This window comes from Eumetopias jubatus, unplaced genomic scaffold (genome assembly GCF_037043125.1).
Source record: "Eumetopias jubatus isolate StellerSeaLion01/CBP00866 unplaced genomic scaffold, mEumJub1_p1.0 scaffold_1, whole genome shotgun sequence".
Lineage (NCBI taxonomy): Eukaryota > Metazoa > Chordata > Mammalia > Carnivora > Otariidae > Eumetopias > Eumetopias jubatus.
In genome coordinates, this window is record NW_028274807.1 from 16,257,572 (window position 1) to 16,274,560 (window position 16,989).

Genomic DNA, 16,989 nt, shown 5'->3' on the forward strand with positions numbered 1-16,989 from the left:
CAGGGAAAACAAAGGCAGCAGCGCAAGCCTTTAGACCCATAACATGTTGAAAATCCTACTCCTTTCTAGAAATTATTTTTTGAAAAACTAGCTTTCCTTGAGTTTATAATTCTAATTCCTAGTTAGCAACACATTATTAAAAACATTACCTTAAGAAACACTAGCTAATAGTCTTTTTTAAAAAGAGTTTTTTAATCACCCTAGTCAATTATTTATAGAAAATGGTAGACACTATCTGAGAAATATAATTTCATTGTTAAGTGGGCTCTTTGGTCTAATCCTTTTCTCGCTATAGTCTGTATCTGTACGTATGTGTCTGACTAGGTCATATTTTCACTAATTTTATATGCGGAAATTAGGAAGTGATGCATTTCTTCCTGCTTGCTCCTCTCTTTATATTTTTCAAGGACAAAGATTTCTTTGGGTGTTGTATTCAGCAACCCCACCCAGGATGTAGTAGAAATTCTATAAAGTTCTATAAAATCCTATAAAGCCTGACTGACAGATAAGATGACCTCTCCCATTTATCATGAGGCCTCTAATTAGAGGTTTCCTAAAGGAAATAAAATTCAAAATAGATTTGCCTGAAATTTACCTTCATGTGGAACATCTTATGTCCAGGTTCATGGAAAATCTAATAATAATTGCATTATGAAGCGTCTTTACCTACTGCCCCAAGAACAAACACATTTGTAGCATAAACTCAGCCTGTTGGAACCATTACCGTCTTTCTTTATAGAAATAAATTGAAAAGTACTGCCCAGTAGTATTACAGTATAATGCACCCCATGAGACAAAGCTCTTGCCAAAGGAATTCAGAACTCCTGGCTCTTCTGGTCTGTGTCCTAGAAATCACCACTCCCTCATCAATTTTCACCTGTTACCCTGGCAAATTACCAGGTATAGCAGTAAGGAGAATGAAAACAATTTATTCTGGGCACCCTAGCCAAGTTGCTATTAAATCATCTGTGCCCCATGTCCTCACTGGAAGGCCCTAAGACTCTACGCATCTTATTTCCTGTCTTTACAAACATCACATAAACTACATTCAGCTCGTTCCATCACTTGCCACCCCTTGTAGGTCCCTGAGTCACACAATCAGCATAGTCATCTATGTGACAGCCAAAGGATTCTAGGGGTCCATGCAAAGGGTTTATGTCCTTAAGAGGAAATAAATGCACATAGCCATGTACAGGAAGAAATCCCCTCTGCTGCTAGATTCAAAAGGGAAAAATGAAAGTTACATATATATGTGTGTGTGTGTATAAGTGTACGTATAACAATATGTAATAAAGTTACATATATAATTTTCCTAAATTTACATACATAATTTCTTAAGAAGAGAATATACATTTACATATATAATTTTCGTAGGAAGGGGGGGGGTCTTTTCCCCCCTTAGCTTGCTACCTTGAAATCCTTTTTATTAAGGGGGAAGTTTTTTCATTTGTTTTTTTTTTTTTTTGGCACTTCTTAATTGTGGGAAATTTGAAGATATTATGTACAGGCAGTGTGATCATGCTGCCAAGGGTATATACGTATATGTAGTATTTCAGGATATATTCAGTATCCTCACATGCTCTTAGCAGGATGATCATGCTACTTACACATAACACTATTTTCAGGATTTTCCACAATTAAAAAGTAGTGCCAATTAAAAAAGGAAAAGTCAGAAATACTTAGTGTTCAGCGTCTCAGGGAATAAAAAGATGCCAGGTGTCACTTCAAGTCTGCAGCTCCCACAAGCTCTGTCTTCACCCAACCTGGCATATAACTAGGCACCACTTCTAGTTCTCTCAATTTGTATGAAAGCATTAAAGAGAATAGAGTAGATTTTCTTAAGCAAGGAGGGAAATTATGTTGCATAACCCACCACAACATTGTAAAGTCATCTCATTAGTTGCCAGGGGCTTGGGGGGAAAGAGGGGGGGAAGTGAGGAGCTGTTTAATGGGTATAGAATTTCAGTTTTGCAAGATGAAAAAGTTCTGGAGATTAGTTGCACAATAATGTGAATAGACTTAACATTACTCAAGTGTACACTTAAAAATCACCAAGATGGTAAAATTTATGTTATGTGTTTTCACCACAATTTTTTAAAAAGCTAATGCAAAAAAAGAAAATGGTCATTAGAGTTTCTTGCTGCCCCCACTCTTCTTCTAAGAATTGCTGCAAGGATTCACTATCTGAGGCTCACTTCATATGCACCTAAATGCTCTCTCCTTCCCAAATTTTCTCCAGGAAACATAAAATTTCTCACCCCTTTATATCTAGAGCCATTCACCACAAACCCTAAAGGTCATTAGACAAAACAAAGCGCCCCCTGACAGCAGGATGTGCTGTCGTTAGAAGGTATTTGGCATTTATCCCAGCCCAAAATCCATATCCTATATGGATTTTTAAATACATATGGTTCGCATCCCAACAGGAATTCTGGTGAAGAAAAGTATTAAGAGATTTAGGTTTATACCCCCCAAAAAAGTAGAACTATAGGTAATGAGATGTTGTTCTGTACAATATAGAACACTATTATTGCTTTATGATATAATATGTGTTTGTGTGTTTGTGTGTGTGTAGCATCCTAAGGTCTTCACTGAGAATGACTCTCTCTTACCTTCTTATAACCCCCGCAAAATAAGAGATAATATATGACCACTAGCATTCATTGAATAAAATGAAACTGCCTGAGGAAACAGATCCCTAAAATTCAAGCACAATAATCAGGTTTCCAGGGCAAAAAATGGAGCTATCGATAAGTTTAAATCATGTGATATTTGAAACATGGGCATTCATGAATTAATCAGTCATGCATAGGCTTAACACATGTTCACATTGAAAACTAAAAAAATAATGTAAGACAATACTGGTGGTGGCCAAATGAAAAAAATCTATTAGATGCTTAGAACAAAAATTAACACATATTTTTGCTTTAATGCTCATTGCTTCGTTTTGACTATTCTCATCTGAGAGGCTTTCGTAGTCATCGTTCCATGCTGGGAACAGGTGAGCAATAAATAAACTCTTCGTGTTGACAGTGAATTTCTTTTCACATCAGGAGAAAAAGAAATTTCCTTATTTTCTCCATAATTACGCTACATCTTCCCACACTGGATACACTTCTCCCACACGCTTGCCTAAAAGATGAACTATTGCATTCCGAAGACAGGAGTCCGAAGATATTTGATTTGAAAGTGAAAAGGTAAAGGTATTCTTCATGCACTAGAGCGTGAGTCCTGTGGGATCCCAGAAACAACTCTTCAGACTTAATGCCTTGGTATCTAGCCTACTCACAATACAGCCAGTTCTAAGAAGGTTAAATCAAGATATTCTCCTAACAGCAACTCAAGCCAACTTTGAAACACATTTTTCCAAGACCCAGATTGGGGTTGGATGAGGTCAGAGCCCAGGAGGGGGCACTTGCTCCTCACCCCCTTTCCTCCCTCTCCGCCCCATCCCGCGGCTGCCTGAGGATGGAGCTTGTAAGGGCTTTAAATTACACACAGTGTGAGTGAGTCGCTACTACCCCCGGTATCCACCCCAATCAACAGGACAGACTTAACAAGATGAAGTAAGAGAGAAACCGCAGGCTCCTGTTCCAAGAATGCCGGCTTGAGCCACACCATCCCATCTCTGCTCTCTGCCCAGGGTTTATAGCAAGCTCCTCCTGAAATGGACTCCCGTCCTCTGGAAAGTGCCCCGTGGGAAAGGACCCAGCCAAGCATCTCTCTGCAAGGGGCAAAGCCAACTTAAGTACTTCCGTTTTCTACTTGGTTTCTTCAAATACTACTGGTCCCGTCCACTTAAAAAAACGTAAGAATTTAATTTTCCTCTCCCAGCTTCCCACACAGAAGATTATATTTAGGAAGCTAGATATTCTATAGTTACTGAGTAGACTTTTTATTTATTCCTTGAATGTCAGTGTTACCTTTATTTGGGGGGAGGGGTGAGGATGGAGGTATCTGGTTTAAATTTATGTTGCATTTTAATATCCCCGAATTAACAGGCACAATTTGTTAAAACTAAATGGAAAAAAAAAACATCGTCGGAACTAATTGCAGTATTTGAAAACTCTGTTATCTTAGAATTTAAAACACTTCGGGGCGCCTGGGTGGCTCAGTTGGTTAAGCGACTGCCTTCGGCTCAGGTCATGATCCTGGAGTCCCGGGATCGAGTCCGGGCATCGGGCTCCCTGCTCAGCGGGGAGTCTGCTTCTCCCTCGGACCCTCCCCCCTCTCATGCTCTCTCTCTCTCTCTATTTCATTCTTTCTCTCAAATAAATAAATAAAATCTTTTAAAAAAAAGAATTTAAAACAATTCTAAAAATATTTTAAGAATTGACATTTCTATAGTATCTACATGATGGCCAAAGTCAACAATAGTCATTATAGAACATATCTTCTATAACATTGAAATGAAGGACATTTAAGTCATTTTTGTTAATGTAAGCAATATTAAAGGGAGAGATTACTCAAGAGTGTCTCAAAGTTTTCCAACAAGGCATCTTGTTGGATGGCTACTGGGCTTCTCAAAAAAAAAAAAAAAAAAGTAAGGTACCATAGTAAAGCTCCAAGGTATCTGCGTATATTTTCCGTGTGGTCACAAGCAGCCAATGAACGATAAGATACTTTTCAATATGCATATTGGAGGAAGAAAATGCAGACATGTTCACTGTTTTCTATGGGATTATTTCTTAATTGCATTTCCAGATGGATGTTCAAGACCAGGGTAGCAGAATCCCAGAATGCTAAGACTTCCCCATTTCCTACCATTTTCCTCTCTAAGACATCAAGCAATACACTGACGTAAGACCTGAAAGAAATTTCTGGAGAGACCGCTTGGATAACAAGATATTACAGCCCACAACTGAAGCTAGGAAATTGTTTATTTGTGGAGGTGACATCAGTTTCTGGACTTACTAGGCTCTGTCTGAGAAAAGGCAAGTTCAATGTGTACCACAGAGACACCTGTCACTGTCTTCTCAGATTAGATGGGAGGACTTTAAGAAGGATTGAAGCTATTGCTCAATTTGGCTTAAAAAAATTGTTCAAAGTACCTTAGATTAATGAAAAGAAGAGAGCAGCAGAACCTCTATCCCTAACTCAAATATCCAAAGAGATGCTTCTCTTGTCATTTTACACATCCAAAAATAAGTTACTAGTTCTTAAATACTTCATTCAAAAAACGATTTCACTAGAGAAGGAAATTAACATTAAGTGAGCAATTATTTTGCCAAGCACTGTGCTAGATCTACTCACTATCACATTTAATTCCCACAACAACAATACGAGATCAATATTGTTGTCTCTACTTTGCAGTTCAGAAAAGTGAGGTTTAGAGAAAGTAAATAATATGCCCCAAATCATGAAACTGGTAGGTATGGAGCTGAGGTTCAAATTCAGGCCAATCTAATCCCACTGCCGATGCTCCAGCCATTGTACTCCCCCCTAGGGAGTTTGTTACAATTTATTCATTACCATAATCTCTACCTGATGATAAAAGCATATTCTTCATTGCAGTGCAATTAAAACCAGATTATAGCTCAGCTTTGGATCATCTATAGGTCAAAGGATGATCTCCAAAACACAGCAACATGGTTAAATTTCAAGACAAATGTGGTGCCAACTCAGACCATCCTTCAGAACAAAGAGGGAGGTTGGGCATGATTTTGTTTTCAAATAGAAGGAAACTGAAGCCTAAAGAAAATTATTCCTTGAATCTCAGTGTCATCTTTATTTAGGGGGGGTGGTAAGAATGGAGGTATTCTGGTAAAGAAAAATAGTGATTTTTTTTTCCATCATTCTTAGAAGTGGCCATAGAATTGCGCCTCCCTTCTCTGGACAGTGTGTGCTAAACCAGCTCAACCCAACTACTGCCTCCAATAGGCAGAGAGAATTTAGAAACCAAGTTCCAGGAAAGGAATCTGCATAAAATAGAATCAGCCTACACATTGCCCCCACGCTGAGGCCTAAGGCCCACAAACGAACATTATAAAGAGATGCTCCTTTTAACACCTACCTTACCCCAAAGTCTCTTGCCCAACTTTTGCATTAATAGAGATATCAAGAGAAATGTTTGTCACGGCTATTCTTACACAGGGCTTTTTTTGGCTTCTGTGAAAATAGAAGCACCACGAATTACATGCTCCAACATGTCCACATTCTTGGCAAAACAACAGAAAAATCTAGGGGGTCAAATTGGTGAGAGAATATCTACCAGATAGCTACTTTATAGCTCCATTTTATAACAACACAAGAATGTGTAATGGAGATCAGAAAGTCAGAACCGACTTTACAAGGTTGTCCTATAGCCACGTTATGGCAACCTCGCAAACCAGAAACAAACAAAAAAAACCCCTCTACTTGTCAAAGTAATTTAAGCAGTCCATAGGTTTCCCAAAAGCTATCAGGGAAAGAAAGCTACCAAGATGCAGAATCCGAGATCGAGGTGGAAATAGCAAATTGGTTCAGACCAAAATTTGACCTCAGGTTTCTCATCTCTAAAGTGGAGATATTATTGTTAGCTTACACAATCACGGCGAGGCTCACATGAGATTATTTGCGTGGAAGCGTCACTTGCCCAGCAATACGCAATGTGCACAGTGGGATTTATATCTGAGTCTTATGCAAAGAGTAGGGATGGCAATAATCACCTGGCATTCTTTATCTTTCATTTGGCAAGTTTTTAAGGCTCCTGTGGAGATAATCAAGAGTCAGTTTATCCTCAAGCAAATAGTGACAACCACAAGGCACTTCGTGTAGCTTTGTCACCTAACTTTTATTCTTCTGCAGAGGATCATGATGGTCGGTACAATTCCAAGAGCCATTACTATGTGTGGAGAGCACATGACACTGACTCTGAAGAGGGCCTGCTCCACAGAACGGATTGCTCCTTTCCTACATAAAACATTTTCATCGCTTTCAATACAGAGACTTCCTGTGGCAGAATGGCTTAAATTTATAGGCTTATGCTAAGCATGGAAAGAAGAATCTGCTTTAAGACGTCGTTTTCTGTGTTAGCTTTCCCCTCTCAATCCCCACCGTTCGTTTTTGAGCCAATCATGCCCTGGAGTATAGAATAAAGGTAGCAGGCTACCGCCCCAGACCGAGGCGACCCTAACCAAATGGCTTGACAATTGGTAAATGTTTATAACAAACTTGGTCATATCCTTCACGCAACAAACAAGCACTTACTTAAGTGATTTAAGGTGTGAAGCTGGGAATGTTCCCTCCAGTCATGAAGACAGTAAAGCAATACCATATTTTAAGGGTAGGGGACGGGGGGGATCAAAACCCATGAGCCAGAAAGCAGCCTCTCAACTGCTTATCTTGTTAAGGATCAGTGAAGATGAAATAGTCTCATTGGATTAAAATAATTAAATAGACCTAATTTCTCGGGGTACCTGGGTGGCTCAGTTGTTAAGCGTCTGCCTTCAGCTCAGGTCATGATCCCAGAGTTCTGGGATCGAGCCCCGCATCGGGCTCCCTGCTCGGCGGGAAGCCTGCTTCTCCCTCTCCCACTCCCCCTGCTTGTGTTCCCTCTTTTGCTGTGTCTGTCAAATAAATAAATAAAATCTTTAAAAATAAATAAATAAATAGACCTAATTTCTAATATATATGTCAAATAGAATTAAAACCATAAAATCCAAATGGATCTTGAGATGCTCTAACAGAAAAATTGCCTGGAGAATTGCCAGGGGCGCTATGAATCCTGTAAAGAACAATCCATGAACCAGGGAAGACCATTAATGTTCCCAAAGGAAAAAAAAAAAAAATTGTCAATACAAAAAAAGTAGAATTCACGACCCACTGTTTGATGGAGGAACCAGAATATTTTACCAGTAAAATAAAGGAGGGGAAAAAAAAACTGGGACTGGGGGGGGAGAAATCGAGTTTTTACCTTATAATCCCAACTATACCACCAGCAGCCCATGCACAGCCCTTTGGTGAGGACAGAATCGAAGTGGGGAAAGTAGTGTGTGTGGTGGAGCATGCCAGACAGAAAAACACAGTAAGAGCTGAGTCTTTCTCCATGGTGAGAAAAAGCGATATTCAGGATATGGTTAGCTATGAGGAGCTGGGGGAACTGGGTTGAAGACCCTGCATGGGGTGCAGGAGAAGGAGGAGATAAGACGGCTGATAGCACAGAGGAAATTTTAGGGGCGAACAGAGCTGTCCTTTGACATCTGGGTGGTGATCAGCATAACCCTCCCGCCTGCGGGCTACTCTTCAGTAATCTCTGCATAACTGACACTGGTCTGTTGAGCGGGCTTTCTGGTGGAGGACTGTGAAAATGCCCTGGACCGTGGTAAGAGGTAGGAAGGAGGACTCCTCCAAGAAGCCTAGTCACACCTGAGTCATGTTGGGTTGATTTTTTTTTTTTTTTTTTTAAGAGACCACTCTAGTACTGGAACACAGGCTCTTCCAATCTGACCTGGCTACTTCCAGGTTTTTAACTCAGTGCCCTGGGTACTGAGATCAGAACTGGAACCCACCGTAAAGGACATTGTTTTGGATTGCACAAGGGCTCATTCTTGGTTCTTCCCACCTCTGTCAATGGCTGTTCAGGACTGGGGGTCCCACATGTGAATGACTTCAGGATACCAGTCACACGCACAAATGGGAAGAACTGCTGGGTGGAAGACAGTGGGGGACATAAGGCCTGGTGGGAAGTAGAGGTTGCAGACCCCTCCCAAAGGTTTTCAAAATCAATACTTAGAGGGAAAAAAAAAAAGTAGTGACTAAATAAATGTCTGTGTGCAGGATTCAACACCCCTATTACATTTGTCTAAGTGTGACTGCAAAGTGAGATACTCAGGAGCACATCTGGCCCACGGCCAGTATCCAGGTCTTCGGACAGAACATCTTCCTAAAGCCATCTTTGCCTGGAATCTCCATATATCATCTAAAGAAAGTTGAAATGTCATAAACTAGCTCCTTTCAAACGATTCTGGTGTACTGAAATGGGATCTCTTTGATAGGTCATCTGTAAACTACACACACAAAATAGTTTTCTCGCAGATCAAACCAGACAGTATTCAGAATGTTTAACTTAAAATAATTATATTCTACTGAAAGCTGTCAGAGGACTGGGGAGGGGTTGGGGTGAGGAAGGAAAAGAAGATTACTCTGAAGCCCCCTCTCCAGCCCCACCCCCGCCCATCACAAGTCACCTCTGCACAGTTTACCACTAAATCACTCATTCAACATGGGCCACAAGCGCAATGGCACAGAGACATTCTCAGGGAAGGAAGGCAGGGACCAGCCCTGTTCCCACGCTCCAGAACTCCTGATAAATAGGAGCTTGCTTATGCTGTAAATTCTGGATATTCTGGTGTTATAGCCAGATACGTAGACAGGGCTATTACATGCGAGTTACATGACTTTGGAGCTCTAGAAACGGAATCCTTGGTGACTTGAAAACTCCCCGCTCTGTCTCCAAGTCAGTCTTTTCTCAATGACGTCACTTGTGCATTCACTGTATCTTGTGAAGCTAAAGAGGAAAAAGGAAAGACTCTGGATATATCCTTACCTGTAGCTGCTGGTCTAATTCTGGAAAGACCAGAGGAATGGCATCTTCAGGAGGTGTATCATCTAGAACATGAAAATAAAAGGATTCTTCACTATAGAGCTCTTTCTCTCCTGGGAGGTGTCCTGCTCTCACCATCTTTGGATTTATACAATTAAATCATCAGTATATACTGCTTTAATTATTCTCATCACTTCAGGTGGGGACACAGAGAATACAGAAGACAATCTTGTTCATTTCTGGTACAAAACGGAAGCCTGGAGAGCATAGCTGGCCTGGCCAAAATTTTGCAAATATCAGAATCCTCAACTGTTCAGTCTGGTAGCTCTACAATTAAGAAACACAATATTCTCATGGTAGCCAAACCCAGATTCCCTGGTGTGCAGGAAAGTGCTTTAACAAGGCGCTAATGAGGTGATCAGAACAACCTCAATGGGACAGAAGAATGTGTTAGTGAAAAATAGAAGCTCTGCTCTGAATGACTCCAATGGGGGCAAGCTTTGGTGTCCTTACCACAAATCACCACCACCAGGCAGTTACCCAGAGCCTCGTTCTGGGTTCCGGTGAGCAACAGGCAGCAACCCAGTCAGGGGGTTCTTCCCCGCACGGCAGGCAGCAGTCCCCACCTGAGGCCGCGTGCACTGCCTTGATGTGGAGGAACCCGAGCGAAGACAGCCATGGCCACTCTGTCCCCAAATGCCTTACACTGACTGACTGGCAATAGGCAGGTGTCGCGGGATCAGAAGATGGTCTCAGAAGCATCCAAGGAAACCTGAGAGGAGTTTGGCCTAAAATATCCAAGTCACCCCCAAATGTCTTCGAGAACACACTGTGACCCAGCCACACAACTAGAGCACAGCCCCTTGTCAGCAGAACCTCATATGTCCAGGTGGGCTCTGGCGCCGCTGGGCCATCCATTCCCACCCCCTCCATGTTGGCAACACCTACCCTGGGACAGATGACTATGAGGATAAGACAAAAGACAAGTTAAAGAATTGTTTAAAAACCAAATCTGTTTTACACTATAACAAAGTAAGGAAAGTTCATGGCTTTCATGTTCTCACTATCATAACCAAATCTATTTATAAAAATGTGCTGTTCTGTTTGAACAAGAGCATGTGCTATGGGCCATATCCGACGCCAAAGCAAGTCTCCTCTCCCTACTCCTCGACAGCATAGTCCAGAATAACACACAGCATGCACGGAGCTCCTGGCTTCTAAGGCAGTACAATTCTTTGAAGGCACCAAAGATAATTACCAGGAAGGTAATTCAAACAAGGACAGTATTTGCCTCTGCCAAACACCTCAAGGGTCACAGCAGTTAATAGTTTCTGGTATATTTTAGTCAAGAGTAGTATAATAATACTCCCATTTAAAAGTGGCTTAAGACAATGATAATGCATCGCCCAATTTGCATGCAATTTTTCCTGTGCCTATGCCAGACTATGGATGCCCACGGGTTCACTAACTCTGTTCTGCTTCACACAGCAAGTAGAAATGGGGAAAATCTCCCCAAGACCTTGCTGCAGGCTGCAGGACTGAATCAAGAGGACCCAAGGAGATCTGATCCCCAGGCCCTCTGAGGGCTCTCTTCCTACTCAGAATGACAACTTCTGCCGGGTACTGTGGCTCTTCAAGTCCACCGCTTCATCTGCAAAGAGTTGGCCAAAAGACAGACATATTCACTTGTTGCTACTGACCCTTTACAGGTAGCCTTCATTATGAAACCTGTAGTTTGTAAAACTGATGTGAGTCTAAGGCACATTTAAATGTACCTCAATAAAATATCAATAAGCCAGACATCATGATTATGTCAGTTCATTGTGTCTGAGGCCAGAACAACTTGGCACAGGTAAATGGGAACATATTATACTTTGGCATCCCACCCCTAATAATCACAGATGAACAGGCACTTGTTAGAAGGAGAAACCACTTCTGTAAAGTACCAGAATAGATAGTGCCTTCCAGAATCCTAAAAGTCAGCCAGGAAGGGAGCTCAAGGCTTCCTGGGATTTAATCCACCTTACTGCCTGTGAAGTCACACTCCTTCCTGCTTAATTATAAAAAAGGAGAAGCAAGTTACTCAATGCCTTCACTGTAGTAAAGTAAATAGCCAATACAAGGTATGCCCCAGAATTAATACAGTGCATTGTAGAAATCTACATCATCACCTATAGTCAAACCGTGGCACTTATAGGTAAGCATGCTGATAATTTTGTGGACAAGGCTGAAGATTGGATCTCTTGAGTTAAAAAAAAAAAAAAAAAGTCTAACTCACTGACATAGAAACATGTAACGAGGGGGCACCTGGGTGGCTCAGTCGTTAAGCATCTGCCTTCAGCTCAGGTCATGATCCCAGGGTCCTGGGATCGAGCCCCACATCGGGCTCCCTGCTCAGTGGGAAGCCTGCTTCTCCCTCTCCCGCTCCCCCTGCTTGTGTTCCCTCTCTCGCTCGCTCTCTCTCTCTGTGTCAATTAAATAAATAAATAAATAAAATATTTTTTTAAAAAAAGAAACATGCAATGGATGTTGTAATGACAAGCAAAATAAAGATAAGACTTTGGTTAAAGAATGGTTCACGTTGGCTTAATCCAAGCGGGAAACGGCAGCAGAAATAAGAAAACCGAAGACAGATGTAAGGAGACAACCGAGAGTCTGAAAGCCAGGCCTGCCTTCCACTGCCTGATGCCATCTGGTTCGTCTGGCATCCCTGCCGGCCAGAAATTTCAGGGCTTGCAAAGCTGCTTACAAAGCTGCTCTGAGTTGATGTGCGGTGTGTTTTCTTTTAAACAGTGGCTGCCTTCTTTGACTGGTTTTAAAAATAGGCAAGTATTCTAAAAGCAGAATGATGAATCACAGGATTGGGCCAAAAGGAAAGAAGGAAAATGATTCAGACAGACTAGTAGCACAGCTGTTCCTCCAACATTTGGCCAAATCGTTGTAAAACATTTTGACAGTGACATTGGATCAGCGTTCCTGAGAGCAGTTAGGTTTGTTTTGACAATTCAGAAGCACAAAGTGGATTGTACAGTAGCTATACAAGAGAAGAGACCTTCTCTCTGGCAAATTTGGCTTTTTTTTTTTTTTTAAAGGAGAGCAGTTACCAGATATGCTTATAAAATGACAAAATCAGAATGCAAGTACATTTTTATTAAAATATATTTATTTACCAAATAGTCATTGAATGCCTTTGATGTGTGAGGCAGGGTCTCGGGCTCTTGCTAAATTGGCAAATTTGTCATGTTTTTTTCATGTATTATTATTAAAAAAAAATTCTTCGACTTCATTTTTCAAAATGCCACTGTGGGCTTTAGTGGTCCAAGCAAAATGTATCCTAAGGAATTTTTAAAGAACGAAATATAAAGGAAAGAATTTAAAGGGTTGTTTTGGGGGGGGGGTTGTTGTTTTTTTGATAAGCAGATGTTCACTGCCTGTTTTGCAAAACACAACGTGACTAAGTCAATGGTACTTAAGATAGAACTTTCTTATTGGTATCCCAACCACTATGACATGCCATAGTACATAGTCTCAGCAACCCTGGAACAGCTGTTGAGTTGCTTTTGTGGTTATTCTGTTTCAGATTTCCTGAAATTTTCTTCTCTCTGTTTCTCTGTGAATCAGGTAAGTGGGACCCACTGGGTCTGTAATCCAAATCCTCACTGTTATTTAGCAATGAGAGTTATGTGGTCAGAATTTTCAGAGAATGCTGCAGCTGGACGGGACTAAACCATCATCTGGTCCAGGACTCCGTGCAGAGCAAAGGACAAGGGCCCCAACAAAGGAAATGAGTTTTGTAAGACTAAGGGGTGTTTCCCAGCCCCGAGCTCTTCCCTATCCTACTCTGCTCTTCTTTGTTTTCTGGTCCATGAGCTCCCTGACTTTTGTATTTCATGAGACAGTGAAATTTTCCTCAAAACATTGGGAATCATGCCTTAGAGTGTCCAACTTTTTATTCAGCTGGTGAAGATGACTCAGAACACCTACCATGTATCATTAGTATCTCTTTATGACAGAGAGAACATTTTAGCCCCCAAATCTTAAGACAAACATAATCGTAGAAAAGTGTCCATTATAATGGATAAATTTAGCTTTAGAGACAAAAGCAAACACACACCAAGAAAACCTCACTGCCGTGCCCTTATTTCTTTTGTTGTACTTCGGAGAAGTGACAACTTCATCAAAGCCAGACCAGGCCTGCAAAGCAGCAGTTGAGAACCACTGTTCTAGGCAACATCTTGACTGGCCTTTGGGATCCATTATCTCCCCTTTCCACTGGGCTCTCCAACCCAGGCATAACTGCAGGCAAATCCTTGGTAGGAAGAGTTTAGGTTTCCACACAGAGAAGACCTCAGGACGGAGATGAGCCACCGTTAGAAGACATTCCCAAGCCCCACCCCACTCCCCAGCCAGAAACTCAAGAGGCACCCCTGCCCAGAATCCATTCCATTTGACTGCATTTTCTGCAGTCAGGGCTGGTCCCATTGGCATGTGTGCACGCAGACACACAGAGCCCTTCCCCCAGGTGTGGCTCCTGGTGTAATGCTCTAGCGAGAGTACTTGAAATTCTTGGGCAAGCAGCCCTGGGTTTTAGTACTGTGCGTCCACAAATTACGTAGCTATCCTGCCCGCTGGAGTCCTGAAGATAATCCTTCGGGGCACTGGGAACAGACTCACACTTAGGAGGCAGATGGCTTTGGGCATCGGCTACAGTGCCAAGGCTCATGCAAAAATATTCCTGGAACTGTGGAAGCTCCCAACCACTCAAGATACAGTGGGTTAGTCCACATTCTGTAGGGCTCAGGTCAGCCACTTTTTTAATGTGGACAATCAACATAATCTCTTCGAGACTTGGTTTCTCCTCTACTGTCTCAAAAACTTATTAGTAAAGGAATGCATATGTCAATTCAATCAGCCTAAAGCCAGGCGCCTAGGAAATAATCAGTAATAATAATGAATATTTAATATAACTGAGCTTACTTCCATTCCTTTTCAGCATAAATCCAACCAAAGGGGTAATGGGGGGCAAGGCACCTGCGCGTGGATGTGTGCATATGAGAGTATGTGTATGATGGTGAGGGTTGAAGGTATTATTTCTCATCTGAATAATACAGACAGGAGGCAGGGTGAGAATCACTGCTTCTGATTACTTAGCTCTCCCCACGCCAGTTAAGAAAGATTTCCCTGGTGCAGCCACAACCTCAGGTCTCCTGGGTTTTCTATCTTCATTTAAATCTGAATTTAAGAAGGGTTTCCCTTTTACTTCCCTATCAAAGCAAACACTTTCCATATGAAATATTATTTAAAAATTTTTAATTTATGCCTGAAAGGTCTTTGAGTACTTTCATTTTAAATCTAAATCAAGATTCATATTTTAGTTTTAGAAATAAGTCATCTAAGGCTGCCAACTTACATTACTAATGTATCAAAAAAACTTTTTAAACATGCCTATATACCTTGGTTCTTGTTAGAGCAACACATCATTTTGAGACACATCAAAAGCTTTTTGAAATTTTGCTTCCTGCTTGTTAAACACTGGACGTGTGAACCTTTTAATACACATTGGATTTTCAGGGCCCATCAGATTAAAAGTGCAGACATGGGTACGGATTCAGGCAGCGATTTGGTATGACACCTAACAGATGGCCAATTCTTTATAATTAATAGTAATCATCATGTCACCTCAGCCAGTACCTACAAACAAGATCATACATCAAGGGGCGCCTGGGTGGCTCAGTCGGTTAAGCATCTGCCTTCAGCTCAGGTCATGATCCCAGGGTCCTGGGATCAAGTCCTCCATCAGGCTCCTTCCTCAACAGGGAGCCTCCTTCTCCCTCTGCCTGCCGCTCCCCCTGCTTGTGTGCTCTCTCTCTCTCGCTCTCTCTCTCTGACAAGTAAATAAATAAAATCTTTGAAAAAAAAAAAAGATCATACATGAAACAGACTGAATGAGATTTCTCCACACAGAGAGACCTCATTCAGTTTAAACACTTTTTTTTTTAGATTTTATTCATTTATTTATTTGAGAGAGAGAATGAGACAGAGAGAGAGAGACCATGAGAGGGGGGAGAGTCAGAGGGAGAAGCAGACTCCCCACTGAGCAGGGAGCCTGACACGGGACTCGATCCTGGGACTCCAGGATCATGACCTGAGCCAAAGGCAGTCGCCCAACCAACTGAGCCGCCCAGGCGCCCAAGACCTGATTCAGTTTAAAGACAGGTTTTATGTTTCTTAGAAACATTCATCTAGCCACTATTATTGTAGCTAAGTTTGTGAATCTTACCAATTTATTTTTTGTAAGAATAGTTTTACTTATTTAGCCTATAACATATTTGCCCAGAAACATTTCCTTCAAAAAGAGCCAGGCGGAGGTATATTTATTTCTCAGCACACCACCAAATAAAACTTACCTCTACTTTTCCTCTTTCCTGTTCTATAAAAACATATCAGAACTAACCTTTCTCCACCATTTCCCATGACTGTTGAGGAAGCTCTTTGCTGTCAGAAACAATCATGTTTCTCTCTCATTACATGGCCCTTACTTCAAACGGGTAATCAAGCAAAAACAGCCCCAAGAGCCCAGCTTTGAATCCCTTCCTACTACTTATTAACTGCTTGATTTGAGGCAAGTTCCTTAACCTCCCTTAGCCAATGGTCCGCATCTGTGAAATGGGTATAATGACATCGTCCCGCAGAGTTGCTACCAGTCTAAACTGATGAGATGATATAAGTAAAAGCATCTAGGTATTCAACAAACAATGACTTCTGTCCAGTTTTTGTGGCCTTAAGCACCAGATACCAACCGATAAATCCAGCTGTATCTCAAAGAACCTTCATCTGATATTGGAATAACAAACTCAAAGTGGTTACAGATATTGTATTATTGATTTTATAGTATTTAATGATTACATTTCCACTGTGGTTCTCAACTCTGTGCTTCATGAAAGATGTAAATATAGGAGACTCCTCCCCCTTCAACTCCCATCGGACCTATGAGGGAGTTTGACTGCTTGTTGTCACAGCGTGCTGAGACAGCTTTGGAGGCAGGGTCAGAGTTAGGAAAGGTGACTTGAAAGAGCTCAAAAAGGCTCCCCAAGCCCCTATTCTCCCAAAGACCATCCTATCTCTTCACTGGCTGGCAAAATTCCAGGGGGGGCTTTAACCCTTGACTTCCTACCGATTCCCCTGTGGATATTTAAAATAACAGTAATAATAATAGAAAAAAGAAAAAACACCCTGAGAGTTTTTTTTTTTTTTAAAGTAAACCTCAATATTCATTCATTTAATGCTTAGTGGGAATGAGGTTTTCCAGAGTCTTTCCAGAGAACAAGGATTGGGAACATGGAGCGAAGAGAAGACAGAAAACATTAGGGCCCTGAGGAGGGGGAGGGAAATAATACCTAAAGGTACCAAAGGTAGAAAAAGTTGAAGGAAAGCAACAACGACAAGAGACACTTCACCTGCATCAC

The 16,989-nt window shown here is 41.5% G+C and overlaps 1 protein-coding gene across 2 annotated transcripts in view; it reads right to left on the minus strand.

Annotated features, from left to right (window-relative positions):
• The window catches only part of MAP3K7CL (MAP3K7 C-terminal like), a 72,175-nt gene that overhangs the window by 12,541 nt on the left and 42,645 nt on the right, over nucleotides 1-16,989 (minus strand). Inside the window, exon 2 of one of the 2 annotated variants that reach the window (XM_088023244.1) lies at nucleotides 9,527-9,593. In XM_088023244.1, the coding sequence (XP_087879370.1) occupies nucleotides 9,527-9,593 (67 nt within the window). The remainder of the gene's footprint in view (nucleotides 1-9,526; nucleotides 9,594-16,989) is intronic. The other variant, XM_088023215.1, reaches the window with a different exon arrangement.